The 17500-nt window shown below is 42.5% G+C and overlaps 1 protein-coding gene across 2 annotated transcripts in view; it reads right to left on the bottom strand.

Annotated features, from left to right (window-relative positions):
• Window positions 1-17298, bottom strand: part of znf292b (zinc finger protein 292b) — a 19223-nt gene extending 1925 nt beyond the window's left edge. The window contains exons 1-8 of one of the 2 annotated variants that reach the window (XM_040125012.1): window positions 17059-17298; window positions 9714-9868; window positions 9454-9532; window positions 8897-9032; window positions 8270-8472; window positions 7267-7403; window positions 5743-5884; window positions 1-5227 (exon numbers count right to left, since the gene is read on the bottom strand). The exon at window positions 1-5227 is cut by the window's left edge and continues 1925 nt beyond it. In XM_040125012.1, coding sequence (XP_039980946.1) covers window positions 1-5227; window positions 5743-5884; window positions 7267-7403; window positions 8270-8472; window positions 8897-9032; window positions 9454-9532; window positions 9714-9868; window positions 17059-17223 — 6244 coding nt within the window. In that variant the 5' untranslated portion in view covers window positions 17224-17298. Of the gene's footprint in view, window positions 5228-5742; window positions 5885-6236; window positions 6301-7266; window positions 7404-8269; window positions 8473-8896; window positions 9033-9453; window positions 9533-9713; window positions 9869-17058 lie in introns of those variants that run through there. The other variant, XM_040125013.1, reaches the window with a different exon arrangement.
• Window positions 17299-17500: the final 202 nt, after the last annotated feature.

Raw genomic sequence — 17500 nt, 5'->3', positions numbered from 1 at the left:
GTCCCTCAGTCTGGTCCTGCTCCTTGTTCACCTCCAATGCTGACAAAGCGGACTGGTGAACAGCCCTGTAATGGAGGATCAGATTATGCTGGATGGTAAAGGCTGCCACACAGCCTTGATGAACGCAGCGATATGGTCTGTACGGACTCATGGCATCACCAGAGTTGGACTTCTTCTCTTTCGTCTTTTTGGTAATGTCTATGCTGGGCTTAACTATTGATGGCCCATTGATAGCACATTGTTTGTCAAGAGACGGAGACCCTGCGGAGGTCTGGGCCTGTACTGGTGGAGTCATTAATTGGTTGTGCATGGGAACTGTTTGCAACGGCTGAATGACTGTGGAACGATTGTCATCTTGAAATTTCTGATTAGTTATGTCCATTTTAGTATGTGGTACAAATGCCTGTGATGGGTAATCAAGTTTTACTGCATCTTGGGGTGAACACAGATGTGCTTTATTCTCCAATGATGAATGAGTAGCCACTGTGGTTTGAGCCGCTGGAGCCTGGTTTGTACTACCAGGCCACTTTTGAATAGCAGCATCTTTGGCCAGCCTGCGCTTCAAATCTAGATCGGCGATTTCTTTAGCTGATAATTTGTGAGCTGACTGGTAGTGAGTGCGAAGGTTTGAGTTACGCGTGAATGTTTTACTACACTTTTGACACTTGAAGGGAGCATATAGACCATATCTTTTTTTAACGACATTCACCATCTCAAGTGTGTAGTTGTGGGTTTTGGACAGGTGTTTCCAAAGCGCTTCACTTGACATGGAACTAAATGTGCAGTTCTCATTCTCACAAGCAAACGGCTTGACAGAGGTTGACGACGTCGAGCTACGTGAACGGACCTTTGCAGGGCCTGTCTGGCTGTTCATGGCAATGGTATTTTGTTTCATGGAAGCTGACATCTGATCAGATATTTCTCTGACCAAGTCGAGCCTTTCAAATGCGTTTTGAATTTCTGTCATCCACTGCTGCTGGCTGGCAGATAACTGAGTGGGTTCAAGATCTGCATCATTTGCTGCAATACCCGTGGGGCTCAGTACCTCCTGCTGCGGGATGGAGGTCTCTCTGAAACAAGTAAAGCTGTGCGTGTTCAGTAGATGTTCAATTTCGCCAGAGGTCCCTGGGATGATTACAGAGTTTTCTTGAATAACTTGCCCTTGACTAGCTGAGTCACTCTTTGCATCACAAAACATTTGATGAAGTCCAAAATTATTGGAAGGACTGCGCATTGGTTCAAAAGACATGGGAATCCTTGAATTGGCAATGGGGTCAGTACTGCCTGAAAGACATAAGCTGTTTCTACGCTGAAAGTCGCCAGCCAAAATCTGCTCCCGCAGTCTCTTTTTAATATCCTGCTCAGTAGTCCTCCTTTGCGTCTCACCCTGCTTGCCACTTGTTGTTGCTGGACTAAACTGACTATCAGGTAATATTGTTGGCATCAGTGGATTTGAATCTGCATCTGGTGTCTGAATGGTTGCTTCAGGGCGATACCCTTCACTGCGAATTTCCCCAGGACTCACATGGTTTGTTGGCACACTGCCGGGAGCAGCAGTGGAAGGGTTTTCTGCGAGGATCTGAGAAAGAAGTGGGTCAGGGAATTCACTTCCCGCAAATGTATCAATGCTTGGCTGAGGATAATGGCCCGTACTGTATGAGTTGTCCTCTCTACCCTCCCCTCTCTTCAGCTGCACATTTTCTGTATGCTGTATGACTGAGCTCCCCGGCAAACGCTCACTGGCTCCATATGGAACGCAAGAGCTCTGAAACAATGGCTGGGTGGCAGGTGTGTGCACAAAAAGATCTGACATATTGGATTCGGCCATGATTTGTTTGAGGATGTCATCATTTGACTCACCATTCCCATATGCTGGCAATTTATTTTGTGGATAATTGGTAGTGGGGTAATCTTTTGTACCTGCTGACGCACTTGTTACTGACTGATGAGGCTTTTCCTGATACACAGCGGCAGGTTTATAAGACAACTGTGGCTGAGCGGTGCTAACTGTTTGCTCTGAATTGAGGAGGTCAAGAAATGATGTCGGCAGGTCCGTGTTCAGTTCTGACTCATCGTATGGTTTGCAGATTGCACGCTTGGACAAGTGGCCTCCGAGGGATTTGGGACTATTAAATTGTCTAAAACACCTGCAACAAACAAATTTGCCATCTCTAAGAATAGCTGGCCATTTGGTCCTTTTGTTTCTTCTGGCTCGCTTTTGATTTTCAGGATTGTTTTCAGAGACAACTGGACCATTTTGAGGTTGGTTGTTACTGCTTTTTTGGCCTGCACTGTCTGGACAGGGAAAATTGGACTGCACATGATTTTGCATTGACTTTGTTTTTTCTGCTGCCTTGGAACCTGAGACTAAACTGCTTTGCATCTGTGACGTATATGGCGAACGAAGATCTTCTGCTTGCTGTGATACATCCTTCGCACCGTCCACGCATGAGGGGAAAACTGACTGGGACCCATTTTCCATAAGTGGTGACTGCAAGGACTCTGCTGGTCTGTTCATTGTTGATCCTATCATAGAGCAAGATGGGACACTAAGTGGCAGAGCAGCACTGCTAGAATCAACTTGAGGCATCACTTGCAAGTTAGATGGATAGACTTGGGGAGAGCCACAGTTTTGAACTGATTCACTTCCAGGGGCTGAGTGCCAATTTTGACTTCCTGAAATGTGGGACTGCGTAGTTATTGGATTTGTATCACTTCCTAACTGAGAGAGAACAATGGGATTTAAAACATTTTCCATTAGGAGTGAGGCATTCTGGTTGTGGGCAGACGAAGAATGGGAATGCAGAATAGTGTAGTTTGAGCTTGTACCCATGGTAGTATAAGGAGGTGATTGGATAACATTCTGCCTCTGAACTCCATGCACCGGTACTTGGTTGCCATGCTGATTCTGAAGAGAGGCGACTGAACTGAGATGTCCGATGGATGATGTGCTCGGTGCTGAAGTGTAGGTTATCTTGATTTTAGTTCGAGTAACTTTCCATTGCTCATAAAAATCTGGGTGAACTGTTTTCATGTGCTTGGTAACACTTCTGTAGGAGCTGTAGTGCCTGGTACACATTTCAAAAGCACAGTGAAATCGCTCTCTCTGTCCTGGAGGGGGACCTGTGGTAGGTGAGGACATCACAGAGTTCTCTGGTCTGTTCCCAGCAAATGGCTGAGGGGTTACTGTTGGAGGAAGTGGTTGTGACATTGCTGGCTCTATGGAGTTTTGGGGCAACGATGCTGTTAACAGGTCACCGGTACACATTGGCCGTTGCTGTCCCGGCAACGGTATATTGCAATCAGAGTTGTAACTCATTGATCCACTATTCACATTACTGGGGAACATTTGTGGCTGGCCTTGTAAGACATGTGAATTACGGCTAAGTGACATGTTACCTAAATTTGGTTCAAATGGATGTACTGGTTGATTCTGTTGAAGTGGTCTCATATAATCAAAAGAATTACCGCTTGAACCATCACATGTAATATTAGGATCAGACAAGCCGGAGTTCACAGGCTGAATCACAGAATTATTCAAAGTCTGTGTCTGACTGGTTGAGAAAGGCGTATTTTGTGGTTCATGTTTGACTCCATACTGTCCTACGGTTTCGACAGGTGCTTGTGAAGATTTCAGCAAACTCTCGATCGACACTGGCAGCCTTCCGTGATGTGGATTAACAGCACTTTCGATGTTCCAGTTCTCTTGGGAATTGTCTTGTTTAAGGGGAGTGTGATTTGAAAGCATTTGTTCAACGAGTGAAGGGCCAGGCTGCATATTTTGCGAGGTCTGTTCAGAAGATGGGCTTTCATCTTGGGAGGCATGCTCCGCCTGGTGCAAATCCAGCTGCTGTTGTGAATGGAATACCTTTCCACAGTCCACAACTTTACAAGTGAAAGTTTTATAATGTTGTGCCTCATGGTCATACAGTTTGAAGGCCTCATTGAAAACCTTTCCACAATTGGGAAACATGCATCTAGCCTTAAAAACAGAATGCGTTTTCCTGTGTATAAGGAGCTCAGTGTTGGACAAGAAACTTGCCTTGCAGTTCAGCTGTATACAGATGTAAGGCTTCACACCACAGTGGACCTGTAAATGATCGTTAAGATGGGTGACATTAACAAAGTGGCGACGACAGTACTGGCAAACAACCTTTTTGCTCTGCATTTCAAGGAAAATCTTTGCTTCCTCGTTGTCCCCATGAGCTTTAACATGTGCAATGAGATTTTTGAAAAATTTGAAGCTCCTTCTGCATTTTCCAACAGGGCATACATTGTCGTCACTACTCTCTGGGTTACGCCTTTCCACTCTGACCTGAACATTATGAATCAACCCCCCATTTTCCCCTAGGGAATCACCATTTTCATTTAGTCCATTTTCTGTCTTGGCCTTTAATGCTGCAATAACAGGGGCAGCCGTTTTGGGATTAGCCAGTTTCTTGTTTGTTTTCATTGCAGTTAGCCGTTCCTTGCATGACTGTTTAACATGTGATGTTACATGCGGAATCAATGTATCTTTTGAGCTAAAGGTTTGAGCACATATAGGGCAGCTGTATACTCCACTGCTCAGATGAGTCTGTGCATGGCGTACAATCCTGTGGCCGAGAAACTCTTTGTCGCACAGCACACAGTACTGCATATATGCCTGCCAGTTTCTGAACCTGGCAGATATGAAACCTTTTTCTCTCAGTTTCTTCATTTCTCTGTTTTTCTGTCTCTTGTCTGTGATGTCTTTTAGTTCATAAGTGCCACTGATTAAATGGTCTGGGATATTCTTAAACCCCTCCTGACTGACAAAGTCTTCCTCTTCTTCGGGGCTCTCAGTATCATTCAGCAAGTCAATGGATGACACTATTGAAGCTTCTTCACCCATTAGTGCTAGACAATGACGCTTAAGTGTTTTCCAGTCCCAGAACTCTGGGTCAAAAGGCCACTGGGTTTTAAAAACCAGCAGAAGCTCGCAGCGTAGTGAGTTGGGAACGGGCATGTTCTCCTCCTCTAGTTTTTGATCCGGTTCATTGTAGAGGGTCTCAACAGCGTAGTATGAATCCACTGTGGGCTCCAGGAGGAACTCAGTCAGCTGACAGGCTCGCTTGACTTCTAGGTCAGTAGGAAGCAAACAGGAAATAGTTTTGCACACAGTGGCCTTGGTGTTTGCATCTTCTGATTCCATTCGCAAAGCCCTTATGCACATTTCAATACACGCTGGTAGTCCAGCGCTGTCAATCTGTGGAAAAAGATGAAGCCAAATCATTTAAAACAGCCAAGCACATACAACAAAAGTATTCTGAAACTCACTCAGGACTTTAAACAATTCATTTTTAGAAAAAAAATAAAAATAAAAATAAATAAATAATCCAGGTATATCCCGTTTGGCAAAGCAAAGGTATCAGCAACAACTCAAAATTAACGACATTTGGCTGCTAGTAGATATTAATTTCTCATATGAATAAGAGATTGTATATCTAAGAGTTGAAGCCAAGTCATCCCACTGTAAATAACATGAATCAAAGATGACCATGGCCCTTGTCTATGCAGACAGAACGCTCTTGCAGGCTTCCATGCACTGAGCATTTGATGCTAAAAATATCTCATTCAACTTGGACAAACACAGGCTAAAGTTAATGTACAGGAACACTATGTGGAGGAGTATAATAACACATGACAGTTGAAAGGTAAAAAGTGAGGATAACTTCTGTTTTTCAGTTGGCCCACACTTATAACAGCTGACTGTTTACTGACCTCTGATTGGATGACCTTGATGAGGAAAAGGATGTGGTACACGGTTTTGGAAAGTAAGGACATCTGGCGGCATCTGTCGAGGAAGGCCTGCTCCGATGGCTCCAATCGCTTCAGTAGCTTGCTCCAAAACAGAGTGAGCTCCCTGGTTTGAAGAAAAGGGTAGAAGGGGAATTCACAGCCCCAATTATTGTTTTTTCATGATCTATTAATTTATCTACTCATGCTCATACTGACCATGACCTCATTTATTATCAATGTACAACATACAATGACACAAACACACAACAGAAGAGCTGTATCAGCCGAAGACACTGAGGGGGCATTGACAACAAGGGATGGGAATTAAGGAGATTTTATTGATACCAATGCAATTATCGTTTCTGCTTATCGGTCCAACTCTTAATCAATACCTTGAATGATTCCTGATCAATTTTCTTTGTGGGAAAAAAAGTAGGCCTAGACAGGTTTCAGCATCAGCTCAACTGTTTTATTACCTCTGAGTCTGAACACAGGCTGTAGCCTGAGAATAAGCTGGAGCAACAGTCTGTCTGTCATCATCTAAAATGGATGAAATCAGAGAATATTTGTACAGAATTCTTTTTACATGTAGACAAAGATAAAATCTGCTAAGCCTGCCTGCGCGATGCTAATGTTATTACAACCTAGGACATTTACCCTCGGTAACAGATGTGCTGCTCGGTTGGGAAGCAGTGGTACTCGTGCACAGAGTGTCAAATACATGGCATTCCTGGAGTTTAAGCCCATGTTGCATAGAAAGATGTTTCAGCATAATGCTGGTGTTTCCATCCTTACTTGAAGTTACCATTTTACAGACATTACAACCAGCACTGTCGTCGTCTTTCTTTGTTAAATATAGCCACGCTTAGGACCGTTTCTTCCTCCCCACCATGACTTCTTCCTGTTGCAAGTGTCCAGCAGCGTAGGCGCATGAATCTGACCTCGTTGTTTTGAAATGCACAACTGTCAGAAAAACATGCCGGCACTGATAAAAGGAATTGATCGCATGGAACCGGTTCTCAAGTGAAACGGTTCTCGATTCCCATCCCTATTGACAACACCTCTGACGTGTTGATTTTGTGCAAGTGATTCATTGTTTGCTCTGTTGGTTGATTTGTACTCAATGAATAATTGCAGACCAATTCTGAACTACACTTAAACAGTCTTCTTTTTTTCAATATGATGTTCCTTGATATTTCTTCACATCAGCATCATTGTCACATTTAACTTTAAAAACACAGACAAGTTACGGTAAACGATGCCAATAATTTATAACACAATAACAAATCTGTTTTTTCAAGTACACGGACATAAATATTTGCTAGTGGGATAAACATGCAGCCATACTAATTTCTTATTAAGGCAGATGTAGATTCACGGACTAATAGAATCACCATGTTATTTGGTTGTGCCCTGTCAAAGATGAATCCTTTTCTTTTTCTCCCCCATAAAACAAGGAAACACTATGCAGATGAGCATCAAATGGGGTGGCTTGTCTTTTCTTACCAAGCACAGTATGTATCTCCTTGGAGAAGCTGCCGGCTCAGGAAGGCTGAGCATAAGCTGAAAGCTGCCGTCTCGTCTCCTTCTGACTCCAGGTTGCAGATCATCTCTAATGCATCACGGCAGTCCTCCTTTGAAAGCTGTACAGATAGATGCCATGTATAGAGTAAGTAGGTTTCACTAGAAACAATACACTCCACTTAGGGGAACAACCACAAGATGAAATTCATCATCCGGTATGTTTAAAGTAATAGGAGACACCATAAATGCCCCCAATGCTGACAGTCTCTCAAACTGTTTGTAAGTGTAGTCTGCCATCTTGTGGATGAGTAAATTACAGGAAAAGGTCTAAAATGTAACAGGAAGACTGCATCAGACACAGTGGGAGGCACAGCACAGAGTAAGAGCAAGAGGGAGGCTTGAGGCAAGGCGCACTGCACTAAACAATTTTCCTCTTATGTTTTGACACATTTACAAATCTATGCAGACACAAGTAAAAGGAAAAAAAATTGAAACATAGTCTACATGAAACATCGTTCACTATGTATTTGCTCTTTTTTGTTTCACCCACATCTAACGGTAAAGCTAAACTTGAAGTAGCAAGTCTGCCAAAGCAGGACCCCCCCCCCCCACAGTTACCTAAACACACCACACCTTATCATTAACTATCAAAAGTCAGATAGATAATAAGAAGACAGGAGCGAAACTTTAAGAATTATTGTGGATAACATGCTGGTGTTGAGGAAAAGACTTAACATGAAAATGTTGCTATGTTACTTTCAATGGTACTTTTCTCAGGACTGCTTTTGCTTGTTATCAATGATTGAATCAGTAAGGTTCTGCATTACAATAGTATCGCTGTTTGGTTTAACTGATATGATGCAATGCTCCACTAGGTGTGATCACATATAACAACGAGTGACACTTGCATATGGACTTGCAAATGCAAGTCCATATGCAAATTGCAAATGCAAGTCAATACACTCAACTCTGTAGCGACACTTACCTCGTCCATGAGCTGATCCTGCTCTGAGGTAGCACAGAGGCAGACAAGGTACATCTGTTTGAAAGGTCCCTTCCCTTGGAAAACAGGACACTCCGAGCATGTCTTTGCCAGCAGTGCAGCCTTCCCCAGCTGCTTCTCCTTCATCAGCTGCTTCACTCTCATCTCCAACAGGACCAGCCCCTCCTGCACCAGGAACTCCTCAACTGAAAACCAGTGGCAGTATGGATAGAGACATTTTATTCTGATTTTATGAATTGTGTTTTCATGGTTTTTACATGTGCAACTGTAGGAAGTGTGAACAAATGCTGGAAATGACTGACACGGTCATCTTTCTAGCAGCAGCTGTGAGACTTACTGATAAATAATTTTAGAGATATATCAGAAACAGAAACTGTATTCTATTACATGATTTTCTTATGATTAGCATTTAATGAATGAATATAATATAGGGAATATGATTGAGAATTTCATTATTTATGCCAGTTCATAATGCTACACTACTCTACTACTGGAGATACTCAAAAACACAAACAAACATACAGTATAGCCTTCCTCCTTTCACTTTGAGTAAGAAAACTGGCACACAGACCTGTCTAGCAAGTCTGAAAACCAGTGGGAGGAACTTACCTTGTTCCGCCTGTACATTTTCGTGGGACAGAAGACCTTGCAGGACCCTGCTGGTCCACACACCATCATACTGGCCCAAAGCAGACAGCAGGGACAGCTGAGTGATTCCATTCTCCTGCAGCTTACTGTGAGTAAACTACACACAACAGGAAAACTCCATTACTTAAAGTCACAAGGTATGTGACAATCTGAGGTTTGAGGCTATCTAGTCAGAGTTTCTGTAGACTTTGAATTGCAAATGAAAATCAAGTGTATGGAAACATAATTAGTTCAATTAAAGGCCGTGAACCATGCATATGATAGTCTGAGGTCCTATTTCCTCACATGAATCCGAAGATCTAACAACACTGTTTAGCACACGCTGTTTCGAAAGCTTAGATATCTCGACTCTAAATTTTTAGAAGGACCCGTGCAGTCTTTACACAATGTAACTTTCATACTGAATAAACAAAGGAAGTTGTGCAAGGACGCTTCTTTGTCATGGGGTGCAAAACTTAAGTTTTTGTTCTGGCCTTTCAAGTCCACATCTTTATTAAAATGAGAATCTACATCTTTACCTGCACAGACGATTTGAATTCTTTCCACAAGTCTTTTGGAACATCCTCCTTCAATGAGAGCAAAAGCTCCACAAAACTCCTACAGACCAAAAAGGAAATCAACAAAAACAAACATTGCTTGTTGCCTGCCCTTCAAATATGAGGGGGAAGCTGTAATTAAATTTTTTGTTAACGGGTTACAATCAGCATAACAATTATTGATTATGGGGGCAATCCATACGTCTTATCTGCAGTTAATCACATTTCTAAATGGTACTTACAGTGACAGCCTCTCAACCACAAGAGGAACATTTTCACACTGTAGGGAGAGGTATGGAGAGGCCTGGGCGTAACTCAGCAGGGCGACTATGTACACTTCCACTAGTGGCAGAGGCTCTTCCTCTGTCTTCCAACGGCCTGCATACTCCAGCAGTGTCTACGGAGGGTGGAGAACGGTCATTTACTTACTAAACAACAATGAAAACAGACCCTGTTTGTACCACATCAGGGCTCTACACTTAATTTTCATACTCCTAAAAAAGAAAAGTAAGGGATTTTTTTCCCACTTTTTTTTTTCTTTTTTAAAAGGATTATTATTAATGCAGTAACAGTGAACATTTAACTTTAAACATACTGTTTGTATAAGACACAAGGGGAAAACCAACGTAGAAGATTGCTAAAGAATTCTGTACCTAACAAAGGACAAGACTGCCTTTTGCATGATTAATGTATCTTTTTTTCCCAAACAGCATGATGTCTGTGAATTCTTTTAAGGCTTTGAAAATTAGGGTCGGGATTCTAGCATTTTATCCAATCAGAGTAAGTTGCCCTCTGTAGGTTGGGAAGACACAACCTAAAAATGAGAAGACAGAACATAATTCATCCTTAAATAAGTATTTGTGCCAATGATGCTCAGTATACATAGTCAAAATAAATATATACATAGTAGCAGAAGAGATCAAATGTTGATTAAATATGCATTTATACATTGAAATAACAGTATCCTACTGACTTTGGCATTTTGGTTTTACTATGTTTTACAGAAGACTCCTCACTGTTGGAGTTGTTGGAACTACGGAAACACTCAGTCCACTCTGATTGTACATAGCGAGGCTTCTTTTAGTTCATAAACAAGCTTCGGCCGAGTACATACTGCATTATACTAACAGACGTAATTCTTATTGTTGTCCAGCCCATTGATATCAGTGAAGACGGGCTAATTAACGGAAACGCCTCCCTGTAAAACGCAATACAGTTCAACAGCAGCGCAAACTACATGGTCCACACTGATCACGCAGCACAATCAACACGTCTCTAAAACCCTTTCAACACAAACTGAACATTAGAACCTTCGTGAAGGAGGATTTATTGTAGAGCTCCTGTATAAGTTTTAGCTAGGTGTACCTAATAAACTGCCTACTGAGTGTTCCTTCCTTCATACTGATTAATTCTGCTGAGAAAAGATACAACGCCTACTCATCTTTCCTGCCTGTAGCATCCTAGTCATTATGAACATTCATGCTGACCTTGGTCAGAAAAAGAAATGCAGTCGTGTCAGACTGGATACCTACAGGAGACAGCAGCCTGCAGGGAAGGGAATCAAGCTGAGCGCAAACACAGCTCCATTTACGAAGCAAGCTCTTTGCTTCACAGATGATTCTACTTCAGCCTACACGCTCACCATCTTCCACCCACGGCATCTCCCTCTGCGGGCTTTACCCTACTGTTTAACACTCACCAACACAAACCAAAGGGAAAAAAAAGAAGCCGACCGAACATACAAACTCCAATTAAAACTCTAATTACATGACAAGTGTCTCTTTTCTGTCTTTGGGCTAAAGTGACAGAGTAGCATATACTTTTCAATGGGGCTTAGTGAGATTTTAAGGTGTGGGATGGAATCACTGGCATATACAGGTTTTATTTAAGGATGACACTGGCATTATAATTTAAATTTCCTTTCCATTTTTTTTCATTTACTATCATAGTAATTACTTTACAGTCTACATGCTACTCTTGTACGCAAGAGTACGCTACGCCAAAAAATACATCGACATAATATCGATTTTCATTCCTACTGAATGATAATGATGAAACTACACGTCCCAATATGTCCCAATCAAGTCCGGTGATGTATTTTTTATTATGTCCTGCCTTGCTGAAATTAAGAACTGAGTGTCCAAACATTTCCTTCAGTTGAATGACCCCATTTTAGAAATAATTACAATTTCACCTTCAGGCCCAGGCACTAGCAGTCTTAACACTCTCTCACCTAGTCTGGGTGTCTGATCTGATCATGTTAAAAGAAGACGCCCTAAACCTAGGTGTAATTTTTGACTACGAGTTGTAGTTTGATGCTCGGGTGACTTTAGTGGTGCAGTCCTGCTTTGTCTAAGTGAGACATTTAAACAAGATTAGGTCTTTCCTTTTCATTTGCAGATCTAGAGGTCATCCACGCCTTATCTCCTCCAGACTAAACTACTACAACGCTCTTTATCCTGATCTAATCAGGTGGAATTTATTTTAATTGTGTCCACTTATTTTATCTTGTATAATTTCTGTTTTGTATTGTATTTACTTTTTATCCTTTGTTTTTACTGTAAAGCACTTTGTAACTTGAACGTTGAAAGGTGCTGGAAAGGTGGTAAAGTTGTGGTTGATGTCTGAAAGTGTGCGGCTGTTATTTAGACTTTCACCTCATTAAGAGTTGAAAGTACATTAGGATCAGTCACACTATTCTTATTCATTCTTTGGTCAGGCTTACAGGTCCTAGGCTTTCTTTGTGGTAATAAAAGCATAAGAGAAGCCTGTTCCTCTCTTTTAAGTAAGGTAACAACCCTTTTATTTTCTAAATTGTAGTTACAAGAAACATGTTTGTTTACAATACTTTTTAAACCTGAAAACATTTTCACACTGAAAATGTTCCCCAAACTCACGACAAACCACTTTGGGCGATGGTGGCTGGGCCATTTTACTCTCACACAGCATGTAAAAATCCTACTTGGATACATTTCACAGCCAAAGCCTATCTTCTTTAACGTCAAAATCTCAACATGTGAAGTAACACCACTTTTTCACATGTACTCATCTGTGCAGTGCATTAGCGCTTGAAGCAAGAGTGATTATTTATCTGTGTGTGCTTCCTTTATATATTAATTACATGATCTGACGAAGCTTCCAGGCAGAACAATCTGAACTGAAGCTCTATATTATTTGAATTACTCTAACAAGGGTTTCGTTTTTTACTCTCACATGTAAAAAATGCTGTATTGATATTCCTGCTCTTTGTTAGATGAAATTAACGAAGATAGAACTGAAATGGCTTCGTTGCTCTCAGTGCTGTGTCGACTATGATGCCCACTGTCCTGAGACTCCCTCATATTTGGGCCAATGTAACAGTAACTTCTGCAACTGGCTGTCAGGCTGGAAACCAGCCAGCTGCTTTTGTTTAACAGAAAAGTTAACACATTTTAACACTTAATTATTAAAGTGAAAATGATCTTCTGCTGGCTAACCCTGTATTTTAAGAAAACAGTGACGTGACTAATGTTTCTCGGTTCTTTATCGAGAACACAAACACACAAAACGTACAAATTAAATGGATTTTACTAAAACTAAGTGCTGCCCCAACAATAATTATCAGAAATGTTCTGAGCCAATCAAGGCATACTTCAATGGCTCAGTATCTGCAAAAATATAACCAATCAAATGCTGATCCTTTGTTTCCTGCCGACCTCAGCCTGCTGTTGCAGTACCGCTGTCCTGTGCGACAGCCTACAGTGCGGCACTGTGCTGCAAGTGAAAATGAATGTTTGAATATGAACGATTGTGTGTGTCCACCGGCACAAGTGACCCCGGGGTTGGCACAGTTTCACTAAACTTTGACGCTAACTTTTCGACGAAATTTTTACCGAATTTCATTCGGTAAAAATAATCAACGGCAGGTCTCATCAGCCATCATCAATTAACATTGATTCTGTAACAAATTCCAAAATCAACTTGATGACAGGCCAAATTTTAACTAGACTTTTGCAGATTTTGTGCTTTCTGAAGTCGAGGTCTGTACTTGACCAAAGATCATTTTTGAGGGATGATCCTTCACTCTGTAAGACAAAGCCACTTTATTAGGTACACCTGCCACCTTCTCATTATTGCAAATATTTAATCAGCCAATCATGTGGCAGCAACTCAGGGCATTACAGTGTGCAGACATGGTCAAGAGAAGTTCAGTTGTTGTTAAGACCAAACATCAGTTTAAATTTCACACACAACAGTCTCTAGAGTTTTTACTCAGAATGGAGCCAAAAACAACAAATACATCCAGTGAGCAGCAGCTCTGAGGACGGAAACGCCTTGTTGATGAGAGAGGTCAGAGGAGAATGGTCAGACTGGTTGGAGCTGACAGAACGGCTACGGTAACTCAGACAACCACTCTTCAGTACTGTGGTGAGCAGAGAAGCATGTCAGGATGAACAACCCGTCCAACCTTCAGGTGTATGGACTACAACAGCAGAAGACCACGTCAGGTTCCACACCTGTCAGCCAAGAACAGAAATCTGAAGCTGCAGTGGACACAGGCTTCACCAACACTGGACCTGTGAAGACTGGAAAAACGTAGTCTGGTTTGATCTGGATTTCTGCTGTGGCAGGAGATGGTAGGGTCAGTACTTGGCTTCAACAGCATGAATCCATGGACCCAACCTGCCTCATGTCAACAGTCCAGACTGGTGGTGGTGGTGTAATGGTGTGGGGATGTTTTCTTGGCTCCACTTTGGGCCCCTTAATACCAACCAATCGTAGTTTGAATATCACAGCCCGTCTGAGTATCGTTGCTGACCATGTGTTTCCCTTTATGGTCACAGTTCACCATCTTCTAATGGCTACTTCCTTTCAGGATAATGCTCCATGTCACAAAGCAAAAGTCGTCTCAAACTGGTTTCCTGAACATGACAGTGAGTTCATTGGACTTCAGTGGCCTCCCCAGTCACCACATCTGGATCCAGTAGAACTCCTTTGGGATGTTTTATAACAGGAGATTGGCTGGAGAAACCTCATCATTTGGGTTTAAACTCAAGAGTCGTCCCCACCCAAGTTTAAAACCAATGGTACCTTGTTGCTTACGAGCACATGCTTATACTGACAGAATTTACTCTCACTAAACAACTCTATTTATGTGGATGGGAATCACAGTAAGAACTCTTACTGAATTTTCAGTCACTTTTAATATTAAATTAAAATAGAAGTCATTACAACAATCACTTTGGCACAAATAAAATCATTGTACTTCAGCCTGAGGACTGCACAAATATTAAAGTCACTGAAAGACTGTTTTCAAACACAGGTCAAGTCAGGTTGTTGTGCAATAATTATCAAAGAGTGATCGACAGGATCTCTTAAATATTTGTGTAGCTATTTATGGATGCACCGATCCGATACTGATATCAGATATTGATCCGATACTGACTCAGTCCAGCTATCTGAGTGACCATAGGGCAGATCTATTCAATTCAATTCTATGTTTATGTCTACATGCACGCACTACGTTATGCGTGAGCACTGCACGAGTATACCCGTACATTTTTGTAGAATCAATAATAAATATCTTTTCAGTAAATATATGTATTTATTTGTTACATTTTGTTTTACCATGTTAGGAAAGCAATGATTAAGTCAACCTTCATGTTGCATCGCACATAAAAGAACAACCCCAGTCTCCTCCACACAGCGTATTGATTAAACACTGGTATCAGATCGGTACTCGGTATCGACCGGTACTCGAAGCGCAGGTATCAGTATCAGTATCGGGACTGGAAAAATCGGATCGGTGCATGCCTGCAGCTATTGTGAAAGAACAATTTCCTCACTACAACCAACTCTCATCAATAAGAGCCTTTGTGAATCAAATCATCAATATCGATCAGAAATGCCTCTTAAAGCAGCAATATGCAACTTTTTTTTTTTAACCTTAGAATAACAGCTTCAAAGCCATTTTGATGGTACACTAACTGGCCATGGGGAGAATTCCCACTCTGTACCCGGGCGCCTGTTCTGCCACTACGTCACTTGGGTTGAGCGGGTAAGGTCTCCCGCGAAAAATTCATCATGCTCCGAAGCACTACGTCACACACCACCAACTCTGGGTCTTCGGCTAGCTATAAGAAGAAGCTAGCTCGGTATCCTCAGTACGGGCATCATGGCAGAGGCGAAGAGACTGGCTCCTAGGATCTACATTTTAGTAAACAACTGCTGTGGGTTCAGATGTTTTCGGTCTATCAGATTAGCCGAATGCTGACTTGACGTGCGTGGACAGCGTGACTGCTGGTTTGTACTGGGATGACGATTTTGTGTTAGCTGCCTGAGCGATTGATAGGTTTTTGTATTTCCGTACACGAGCTGTTAGCTTCAAGCGGTACGCAGCTCCCAGTAGCCCAACAGAATTTAACGGGCCAGCGTCCTGTAATTGCGACTAGTGGCTGCAGAGGGCGCTGTGCTGCTCAGCAAAGGTTACATATTCTTGCTATAAGCCCTGCTCATGACCCCACGACTGACAGGCTCTTTGACAACAACACCGGCATTCTTTCCATATATATTTTCAATTTAATGGCATAACCCAGTGTCACGCTTTGTGTTCTGCTTCAGGAGACTGTGGAGACATTTCCTTTCTCCAAACCCCTAACCAAGAAATCCACTACAATGGGAGTCGAGATGCCTGGTGCAGATCCGCCCTCCCCATTCTCTCATCTGCTCGCACAACAAGCTACCCACACCTCTTTGATGGATTACTACTGGGCAACGTACAGGACTCAAGTAAGACTGAGTGCAACGTACGTTGTACTAGTTTTAACATCCAAATGTGGTGAACGGCATGCCTCTCATGCAAAAGCGTGCGTTCCATTCGGCACGTACACACACGAAATCCATCGCGAGAAAACTCACTGATCCTCACCGCTCTCCTATGCCGTCTTATCAAATTCACTACATTACAGGTAAAGTGGCCCCATTTAAAAGCCTACGTTGTTGTGCACCGCTAAATTTGAGGCACTTGGCTACAACAGAAACCATTACAAAGGCAGACCGAGGACTCCGCAACCACCGGAGACAGCCCGAGAAATTGGTCTCACGAGCACGCGCACGTAGCCAAACATACACGGCTAAAAACTAGTGTTAGGCTAACTGCAGCTTCAGCTGGGTGGCTGGTGTGCTAACATGCAGCTGGGAACTGTCACCACCTTGAGGGAAACAAGCGGGCTGCTGTTAGTCCGTTGGAACCAGTCCACGATAGACAACTAGACAGATATCCGAAGGATTTTCACGCCAATAACATTACGGTTAACTACCTCCTGCAAACACAGCTATCAGCCAGTAGCTAGCTAGCTAAGCTAGTCATCTCAGCGGTCAGATTGAGTTCAATTTCTGCGTTCTACTTCACCGATTAACGTCGGTAACCACTGCACATGCTTTCATTCTGTTATTGCGCAAAACTTTAACAACAAACACTCAGCCCATTCAAGCATAGTTCGGTTCTGAGATCAAACCTTTCACTGAATTCTCCAGCAGCCAGGACGCACCGTTATTGTTAGTGCTAGATGGCTAGCTCGTTGGCTAAGGATGTGAGGGGAAACTCACCCTACAGAACTCCTGGCAATACTCAGAAGAGGCTTGAATCGGAGAGTCGCCGCTTTCTCTAACCACTACTTCTTGCAGTTCTTGCAACCGTTGTCTGAGTTCCCAAATCGTTTCACTGATACTGTTCTCAGGACTACGGTCCTGCTCGGCCTCCTCGTCCGCCATCTTCACACCCAGCTCCAGCGCGTACCACTACAGCGTCTCTACGTAACGGCGTACGCAGCGGCGTCAACGCTGCCGTGACTGCAGAGGTCACATTAGGATTAGCTAGAAGACCGATGGTCGAAACGACCCGAGTCCCTTTATTCAACTGAATGCAAACAGCTCCATGCACTCTCATTTTATTGACTGTGACATTATGTCTATGTAATTACATCTGTTTTAACTCCCCTTCTTGTTTTTAAATATGTGCTCTATGTTCTGAATGCATTCAGTAAGGGCA

Source organism: Xiphias gladius, chromosome 4 (assembly GCF_016859285.1).
Source record: "Xiphias gladius isolate SHS-SW01 ecotype Sanya breed wild chromosome 4, ASM1685928v1, whole genome shotgun sequence".
Classification (NCBI taxonomy): Eukaryota; Metazoa; Chordata; class Actinopteri; order Istiophoriformes; family Xiphiidae; genus Xiphias; species Xiphias gladius.
The sequence above is the reverse complement of the archived record's forward strand: the minus strand, read 5'-3'. Positions and strand labels throughout refer to the sequence as shown.